Consider the following 9,905-nt stretch of genomic DNA (forward strand, 5'->3'; position numbering starts at 1 on the left):
CAGCCCTGCCCACCTACAGGGGGCAGCCTATGCCCAAGGCAGGGCCTGGCAACCAACCTGACACAGGTGCAGCTACACCAACCACCACGCCTACAGTAGTCAGCCTGCCACAACAGACAGACCCACGCAGTTCACACAGAGGGCACCACTAAAGCTTATTGCTTGGGTGACCAGAGGGGAGTGCGCTGATGGGCCCCATAGGACATTTGCTCATAAGGCCACTTCTCCAAGACTGAAAACAAAACCAACCTACCAAACATATAGAAATAAAAATGGTGAATTAGGCAAAATGAGGCACCAGAGAAATATGTTCCAAATGAAGGAATAAGATAAAACCCCAAAAGAAGAACTAAGTGAAGTGGAGATAAGCAATCTACATAATAAAGAGTTTAAGGTTATGGTCATAAAGATGGTCAAAAAGTCAGAAGAAGAATGGATGAAGAGAGTGAGAAGTTAGAAGTTTTCCTTCTTACTGGAAAACCTTACTCTTTGGGGGAAGTAATTCTGAACAGGAAGGGGGTGAGGGATTACTTTTTTAAAAAAAAAAAAAATTGATTCGGCCTCCAGAGGAAAAGATTGCCTAAACCAGATGCTGATGAAGTCACAGAATGACTCCACCTCTGGAATGAGCTTCATTTTCATGTATTTTGGTAAGAAATTTGGCTCTCAGTTGAGAATTCAGTCACTCTACCTGTCCAAGGGCAAGACGATAAGGTTCTATCAGACCAAGTGTCTAAACAAAACTGAGACTCTACCAAGGTCAGAAATGCTGCACTTCAAGCCAAAAGATCTCTCTTGGGCTTGATTGTTTTGACTTGTAACTACAAATTTGTCTTGTCTAAATGTCCAATCATATTATAAAACAAATCACCCATCTCTACAGTACAGCTTCCTCTGAAGCAACAGGAGTCCTAGATGTACCTTTGGGGATTCTCTAATTTTTCTGCCACTCTGATTTCCACAGGACTTTAAATTGCTTCCCCTGAGATCAAGCAACACAAGATGGTTTTGGAAGTGCTGAACTCAGTGCATTATAACATCACCAGCATGGTGACCGAAGTTGCGCCTGTTGCCAGCATTGCAATCCTGCTGCTCACTGGCTTTCTTCTCTTGGTTTGGAATTATAAAAACAAATCCTCAATACCAGGTAACACAGTCATTTAGTTCTGTATCTAAGGAGAGTGTTTCCTTGGGCTTTTCGTCCATGAGGGTAAAGGAAATTTGCAAAACAGCGAAGAGTAAACCTGAGGAGATGGCTGAAGCCCAAGGCATATTAGCAAATGAATTCACGTGAACATTTTTCTACCAATTATCTGCATATGTTAAATGAAAGCATTAAAAAAATCTTAGATAATCCCTTCCAGTCTGCATTTTGTTTCGGTAAAAGAGACTTGGCAGAAGTATCCTTTAAAGTAAATTTAAGATGGGGTGGAACAAGGTAAAATTCCAGGTTTGGGATTTTTTTTCATTTAAATTCATTCCAATTTTGGTCTAAAGGTGAAAATGTCTCTGGAATGCTTTCTGTACTCCTTTCTGTCTCCCTCCCACTTTACCTCATCCATGTCCTCTGCCCTCTCCGTTTCTTGAACCTATTCCTTCTCTTTATCCCATTCTTTATTTTCTTTTATTTTTGGGCATGGTGGTGATGTTGGTGCCACCACAAGGGGTGGATGGGACCTGGACAGTGGATGAAAAATGGGGATCACTATAGTTCCCTTGAAAACCTAAAAAAAAATCTTCCACAAGCTCTGTGGATCAATCAAAAGTAGAGTATAATATAATTATCCAGATAATTCCAGTAGAAACAACACCACTCTACACTATCAGATTAACTCAGAATTCCCAGAAATATCAGATGGCTTTGTAGTTTCTTGGAAAATTCCTCAGGGCAGGCATGTGTCCCCAGTCCCATAAAAAATTCTGTAAGTCAATCATCTAAATAAAATGTTATTAGAACAATCCTAAGATTAAGACCCCTTGACCCCAAGACTCCCAAACTTGTTTTGGTTATATAGACATCAACAAAGACTTTCCACTAAGGGCAAAAAGAATACCCTGATAATCTTTTCCACATTAACCCAGCTACTTCAAAGTTAAGGAATAAACCTTGTTTGCCAGATTTGGGCTTAGACATCCAATTTAAATGATTCACCCCAAAACTTAGATTATCTAAATTATCAGCACTGTACTGTCTCAGATAGTTGTGTGAGTTTTGGCTGAACGACTATTTCACTGACAGAATGGAATTAAAGGAGTAAAATACAGAAATGGTATAACTTTACAATAAAACTCGTAAAACCATTCCGACAAGCTTTTGACGAACTTTTCACCACCACCACTAAAATCAAGCTACCAAGTTTGTGCTCTGATACAAGCAACAGCAACTCCCCTGGCTGCTCACCAGATTCACACTCCTCACAATTCTGTCATCGCCTACGTCAGCAAGGGTGTAAGGGCCACGGCTCTTCACTAAAACCACATCACTGGACTCAGACTCTGGTCTAGACACAGATCAGACACACTGCCTCATTCCTCAATGCTTAGCTTTATTTTGTCTAGTGAGATTTAGCTTAAGATTCTCTTCTTAAACCAAATCCTTTTTGAAGGAAATAAAAAAGGAATGCATGCTTTTTGTTGGAATATTGTCTTTGCAGACCGTGTTTCTCACAGTTAAAAAGATGACACCAGGGGCTTCCTTGGTAGTGCAGTGGTTGAGAGTCCGCCTGCCGATGCAGGGGACACGGGTTCGTGCCCCGGTCTGGGAAGATCCCACATGCTGCAGAGTGGCTAGGCCCGTGAGCCACGGCCGCTGAGCCCGCGTGTCTGGAGCCTGTGCTCCGCAACAGGAGAGGCCACACAGTGAGAGGCCCGCGTACTGCAAAAAAAAAGATGACACCCAAACCACAGACTAATTCAAACCAACCCATTCCAGTGACTGGTGCTTTCAAACCCCAAGTTTTCAGACAAAACTAGGCAGCCAGACAGACCTGTCAGCTTGTCACTTGTCCTGGTTTTCGTGCCTGTTACGAGAGGGACTGATTGACTTGTATTTGAAACTCATTGACACCATTTAACACAGCAAGAATAGAGTAGACACCTATTTCAGTCCGTTCAGACTGAGATGCTTGAGACCAAATGGAACTGGAGTGGTGTAGACTCTGGACTACTTTTTACTCATGGAGCTGTGAAGAGCATCATGTTAACTTGTGTTGTTGTTTTAATCATTTTGTGTGTGTGATGCACCTATATACATCAGAAGACATAAAAGGACATCCAGATCAAAAGAACAAGAATAGCAGTTAATTTAAAGCAATTGCTCTTTTTGGTGTTGCAGAAATACTGACTGTGATCTGATGACTTTCCTAGGTCCTGGCTACTTTCTGGGAGTTGGACCCCTCATTTCCTACTGTAGGTTCCTCTGGATGGGGAATGGCAGTGCCTGCAATTACTACAACAAGACGTACGGTGAATTCGTGAGAGTCTGGATATATGGAGAGGAAACCCTCATTATTAGCAAGTAAGTCTGTTAATAATTGGGGACATATTTAAAAACCAAGGCTTGGATTTTCATATTAAAAACCAAACAAACTTATTTCAATATCTTGATGTCTGTTGCTAAAGATGTGTTTTTACTGCTTTTTAAATGAAGGATGATGCCTGCAGCTCAGGATCTAGGACAGTGCTTCTCACCCTGGCTGCATATTAAACTAACCCAAGGAGCTGTTCAAAACCCCACTGCCCAGGCCACAAACCCAACTTTTATAGTCTCCTGGGAAGGAGGGACCTGGGCATCAGTAGTGTTTAGAGGCCCCCAAATGACTGCAACGTGCTACAGAGCTTGAGGAGGAAAAAAGGTAAGAAGCTTCCAGGGTAGAGGGCCTTTCCCTGGGGAAACACCTAAGCAGGTTGGAGGGGTTCTGTCTAATTTTCTTACCCTTAAGTGTAGTTCAGGTGCTGGGAGTGCAAGACTAGACATGGAGGGACGAATGAAGCACGTGAGAAAGGACCAGAGGACCAGGACAGAAATTGCTCTTAGACACTAGGTACTTAGATCACCAGATAAATTCCCAGGAACTCTGACCAGCTGCTGAAATAGGATCCTCGTTACAGTGCAGGTAGCATCTGGCAACTGCTGTCTTAATTAGGAAAGTGACCTTAGCGACCCTGACAGGGTCAGGTGCTGATTCACGCTGAGAACATTACAAAACTCACTCTGCCCTTCCCCCAGCTTTCCCAGTTCTGTCCCTTTCCTGTCCTCACAGGCTTTTCTCTGGTTGGAGTCTCTGTGTTCTCCTTAATTGCCTCCCAGCCGCTCAATTTTATTAAGGGATGAGCTCCCCGCAGGAACAGGACATGTCTGTCCCCATTTCCTTCCCTTGCCTGCTCTTCAGGTCCTTCCAGAACTACCCATACCTCTTAAAAAGACCCCACTGGACATCAGAAAGCTCTTTCTTTGAATAATATTGTCTCTTCTGAAATTTTTGATGTCTGTAGTTATTACACCTGTGTAGAGATTATGGGCCAACTTTTCCAAGCAGCTTAGTTCTGAAGTGGGGGGCTGCAGAACTTTGGATCACGATGGGGTGGGGAGTCAGGCACCAGTGCTGCCACAATTCTGCCTGAGCAACTGGGGGCTATGGGGAGAGATCCATCTGATCACCTGTAGATAAAGTATGCATGATTCCCCAGGCAGAGATGCACTAAATTATTGAGGGTCTACAGAAGTTATGCGTGACACTATATGTCATGTGTATATGTTAGTGTTTGTCATGAATATCAAAAATAGAATGTGAATAGCATCCATAAAGAGGAACTGGCATTTAACATGATAATTAGGATGATATTTGGCCATATGTTAGCAATTAACATAACAAGGTTACAGAATCTGTATACCTGTTTTGTCATTTCCGAATTTATAGGAAATTCATTCTTTTATTCTGTAAACGTACATTTATTAGAATTTACTCTATACTAAGCACTGGATGACCCTAAACTATCATAGAAATTATTGGCTCTCCATTCATTAAATAAATATTTATTGAGAACTTATTATGTACAACAGGTTATCATGAACAAATCACTCCCAAATCCCTACCCTTGTAGAGGAATATATTGTTGCAGTATTAATATACCAACAATAAAAGGCTAAAACATAGTATTATCAGTAGGGTGAACAACTGTCTTGGTTTACTTGGAACCAGAGGATTTCCCACGTTGTGGGATTTTTAAGCTGGGGAAACCAGGATGGTTGTCCACACCATTATCAGGTAGATATGGGCTACAGAGAAGATGAGGTGGGTGGAGCAACTTCGGGATGGGGAGAAATCAGGATTCAGATATTTTGACTTGACTTGCCTAGTACCGCTGAATAGGATATTAAGAAGGAAGTTCTAACCATTCAGACCTTCGACTGTAGTCAGAAACTAGCAAAGGAAGCTGAGAAGGACAACCACACAGAGAAGGGAAAACCAGGAGAGTGTGGTGGTCTGAAAGCCAGGCGAGGATGCATGTCAGGGAGGATGGAATTGTCAACTCTCCAGATAGTGCCACATGACTGGACGGAGATGTGAGCATTGCATTTAGCACCAGGGAGGTCATGGGTGAACTTGACAAGGGCAGTTTCAATGGAGTGTTGGGGGCAAAAGTCTGACCACTGTAGAGAATGGGGAGAGAAGAATTGGAGGCAGCAGGTATAGACACTCTTTCCAGGAGTTTGCCACAAAGGAGGCAGAGAAATGGAACAGAGCTGAAAGGGATGTTTGGTCCAAGGAGCTTTTATTTGTTAAGATACAAGATATTATGACATGTGTGTTTTGATGGGAATGATGAGTTACAGAGGAAAGTGCTGATGCAGCACACAAAAGGAGTGTGCCAGGTGAGATGACAAGGGGGTCCAGGTAACAAGTGGACGTGGCCTTGAAAAGGGACACGCAAGTTCATCCACAGTAACAGGAGGGAAGGTTGAATATATGGGCACTGGTCCTGGTGGTGGACTTGCAGAGGTTCCAGTTGCTTCTGTTTTCTCAGTAAAATAGGAAATGAAGTCTGTACTTGAAATAAAGGTGAGAAGTACAACACTGGGGGACAGAGGAGACAGGATATAACAGTCATCCAGGAAAGCAGGGAGTGACTGGACTTGGGAAATATAGTAGAATTGCCAGCTGCACTAAGGGCTCACTTGAAATTTAACTGAGACCTGCCTGTGTGTGTGTGTGTGTGTGTGTGTGTGTGTGTGTGTCCATGTGCATGTATGGTTTTTTCCCCAGCCCCATTCAGTTGCCAGGTGCAAGCACAGAGTAAGCTAAACTGAGAGCTGGATTTACCCAGGGTTGAGGTTTTACCAGGCAATTAGGACAAAGTAAGCAGAGGGTCAAGGGACTTGAGGATGCATGGAAGGGAGAGACTCTAAAGATCGACAAGAAAATATTTTTCCAACTTTCTAGTAAGAAAAGTTCAAATGAACAGGAAAGTTAGAAGAGCAGTCCTCCCCCCTTTTTCCCCATGACCTTGACCTTCTGAAGAGACCACATCAGTTGTCTTACAGGATGTCCCACATTCCAAATCTCTCTTTACTGTTTCTTACGGTGTCATTGAACATATTCTTCTATTCCCGGTATTGCTTATAAACTGAACACTAGGTCTATAGGCTCTATTCGATTCAGGTTAATTGTTGTGTAATAATACGTTCCTGTTAGTCCTAGGCACTTCACATTGCATCACATCAAGAGACCAGGGAAGGTGTTCCCATATTAGAGATACTAAATTTGGTCAGCTTAGAGTGGTTACAGTCAGATCTCTTTGTTACAAAGATTCTTTTTCTCTTGCAGTGACCTCAGTATCAAACCTGGGTAAGGATATTAGAGGGCAAAGGACAGGGAAAATGTGGTAAGATTGATGGAGTATAAGTCACAGGCACAGAACAGGTCTACACAAGGCACATGTTTTTAAATGTTTGGTACCAAATATTCCATTGATTGTCTCCCTTGTATTCCTAGTACTCATCAATCTTGAACCTGACCACAGGTGTGTGAGTTCTTTAAACTCAGAACGGGATGGTGGCTTTTTCTTTACCACCTAAAGACTTACTTCCTGGCTACTTCTCATTTTGAAGAGACGTTAGGTTTGCCATCTTTGGGGATTTCTTTTGACTTCAGTCACATTTCAAGAAGAATAATGACCCCAGGGATCAGGCATCTTACACTACCCACTGTCCAGTCTGAGCTTGGGGACTCACACTGTCTCTCCTCAGTGGTAAGAAGTCCTCACTCTCCCAGATAGCCAGTCAGTGAGTCAGTCAGTCAATCAAAGTAACATCTCCCTCACCTGGTGTTACAGGCCAGTCCACACTGTGGGAAGGAGATCTCTAGTGTTCTCCTCAATATCAGGGGAGCTCTGGGCTGGCATCCCTAGTTCATCACCAACCTTCCCTTCTTCACTTTCCTGATTTACTCCAGTTAGATAAAGCCTACTTTTGATAAGTGACCTTATTTTAAACTGCTCATCCTTGGTGACACTTTGCTTGCTGTGTGTATCACTTCTGTCTTCCCTACTTTGTTCTTTGCCAAATCAGAGCCTCTATCTCAGGATAACTGAGATGTTGGCGCCCCCTAAAGGACAATTGACTTAATCGTTCGCTCTTTATTAACTAACATTTAATTGGGTTGAAGTTTTTAATTGACCAGTAATTCCTCAAAACATATGGACAGACCAATGTGTTTTATGATATACTCAAAAGTTCTAAAGGTCAGAGCAGAAAAACAGTATTCTGTTTGTCAACTAATCACTTAAAATTTGTAGATTTGAGTTTGTGAGTAAAGAGTATACAAATTACTTACTTGCTGCTTTGATTATAGTGATTTAGGGGATGGTACGAATAGCCAGAGTTCTGAAGTCTATTAATTAATAAGAATTTCAGTCCTTTCTATAGCATGGTGTCATATACAGGACAAAATTTTATCTATGTATCAGTCAAATTAATTCCCTGGAATACAAATTGAAGTATCTGGATTTGCATATTGAAAATACAATAGAAGAAATAAATCCACCCCACCTTTTATCCTGAAGAGACTAACTATCCATTTATCCTTTATGCCCTCAAATATTAAATTATTTAAATGATCAATTTATACTTCCAATGCCATAGCCTAATTTATAATCAATCTTAATAAAACATCTTCTCAACAAAGTGAGTCTCTCTGCAGAAGAATTCTGTACCACTGTCCTAAGAAGACAATATTCTCCTCACACATGGAGGCCCCATGACGTCTTCAGCTAGGATTTTACAACATGTTATAATGCTCATTGCCTTATCGTGCCCCAATTAGAGTAGGATTTGGGGCAGGAAGCAAGTCCTGAAGGAGGACATGGGTGGGGAGGGACTGCCTGCTCCTTCCCAGTTGCTCTGAAGACCTAGCTCAGGCCTTAAGAGCCAGGCCTGGGGGTGGGAATAGAGGGCAGAGCAGTGGAAGAGGAACCAGGAAGTTCAAGGAAGCCTGGGTTCCTGGCAAGGTCCCAGGGTTGCCACAGTAAGGGCTATCTAATGGCTCAGCGTGTCCTATGTCCTGGGAGAACTCTGTGACCCTGGAGACCTTGATGAATCATGATGGATGCAGAGCCCCAAGACAGCTGCTGTCACCACGACAGAGAGGCTTCCAGGCCATCCCAGCCAGCCAAGTCCAGGGCCAGAGGTACCCAGGAGATGTCCTTCAGTCCTAGAATGATACTGCCCTGGAGGGGCCGGGCCTGATTAGAGCCTCTGGGGGACGGGTGGTACAAGGCAGAACTGCTGCTTCCAAACTAAAGAGATAAGACTTCAGGTATTCCAGCAACTTCCGATTATGAGGCTCACTTCTGCGTGGGGAGCACTGTCTGGAGAGGGACTGCTTGGAGGCTGGAGGCTCTCAGGAATATGGTGGTGTGGAGGGTTCAGTTTCTTACAGCCTTGTAGCTCTGACAACAGTAGTGGGGAGTATTTTAGTGACTTGGAGTTAGATAAAGGGAAATAACGAATAACTCTGTGTGTGTGTGTGTGTGTGTGTGTGTGTGCGTGCGTGTGTTTATCTTTAGTGATGCTCAAACAGAGAGCTAGCAGGTAGAAATGTTTCAACTGGAGAAGGAAGTTCTTGTGCTAACACAAGTGCTTATTTAATCTGAATACTAGAAATTATGCATTGCATTTAGATCAACAGGCATTTGGTATGAGAGCCGCCTGGTAGGCAAACTCATCACACTGAGTTCTCCTGACCCTCAACAAGTAACCCCAAGGTTTGCTTTCTCTGCAGGTCCTCAAGCGTGTTCCATGTAATGAAGCACAATCACTACACATCCCGATTTGGCAGCAAACTTGGGTTGCAGTGCATTGGCATGCATGAGAAAGGCATCATATTTAATAATAATCCAGTCCTCTGGAAAGCTGTTAGAACTTACTTTATGAAAGGTATTCAGATGTCTGGCTACATTCTGCTCTTTTGTCTATGAATATGCCTTCTTGAAATCATTTTTAACTTCTGCTGCTTCACAGTTTTGAAATAGTAAGAGCTAACATTCATTATACATGTACTATGTAGTAGGCACTGTTTAAACCCTTGATAACTTTAATCCCACAGCAACCCCATGTGTTAGATACCCTTATCACCTCCATTTTACAACTGAGAAAACTGAGGCATAAAGAGTTTAAATAGCTTGCCCAAGTTTCCAACAGCAAATGGTAGCACAGGATACAATTCCAGAGCCTACATATTCACCCAACACAAACCCTGTCCTTCTTGTTGACCCACAATTTCATGAATGTGAAGGAGAATTGGCACCCTATATACTTAAGATCACTTCAGTTAAGAACTTAGTATGTCGGGCTTCCCTGGTGGCGCAGTGCTTGAGAGTCCGCCTGCCGATGCAGGAGACGCGGG

At 42.9% G+C, this 9,905-nt stretch overlaps 1 protein-coding gene across 1 annotated transcript in view; it reads left to right on the forward strand.

Annotated features, from left to right (window-relative positions):
• The first annotated feature begins 1,002 nt into the window (after positions 1–1,002).
• LOC103081312 (aromatase-like) overlaps positions 1,003–9,905 on the forward strand; it is a 27,705-nt gene continuing 18,802 nt past the window's right edge. Inside the window, exons 1-3 of the mRNA XM_007455521.1 lie at positions 1,003–1,147; positions 3,367–3,517; positions 9,282–9,436. Of these exons, the coding sequence (XP_007455583.1) occupies positions 1,003–1,147; positions 3,367–3,517; positions 9,282–9,436 (451 nt within the window). The remainder of the gene's footprint in view (positions 1,148–3,366; positions 3,518–9,281; positions 9,437–9,905) is intronic.

Source organism: Lipotes vexillifer, unplaced genomic scaffold, assembly GCF_000442215.2.
Source record: "Lipotes vexillifer unplaced genomic scaffold, Lipotes_vexillifer_v1.1 scaffold24, whole genome shotgun sequence".
In the NCBI taxonomy this organism is placed as follows: Eukaryota; Metazoa; Chordata; class Mammalia; order Artiodactyla; family Lipotidae; genus Lipotes; species Lipotes vexillifer.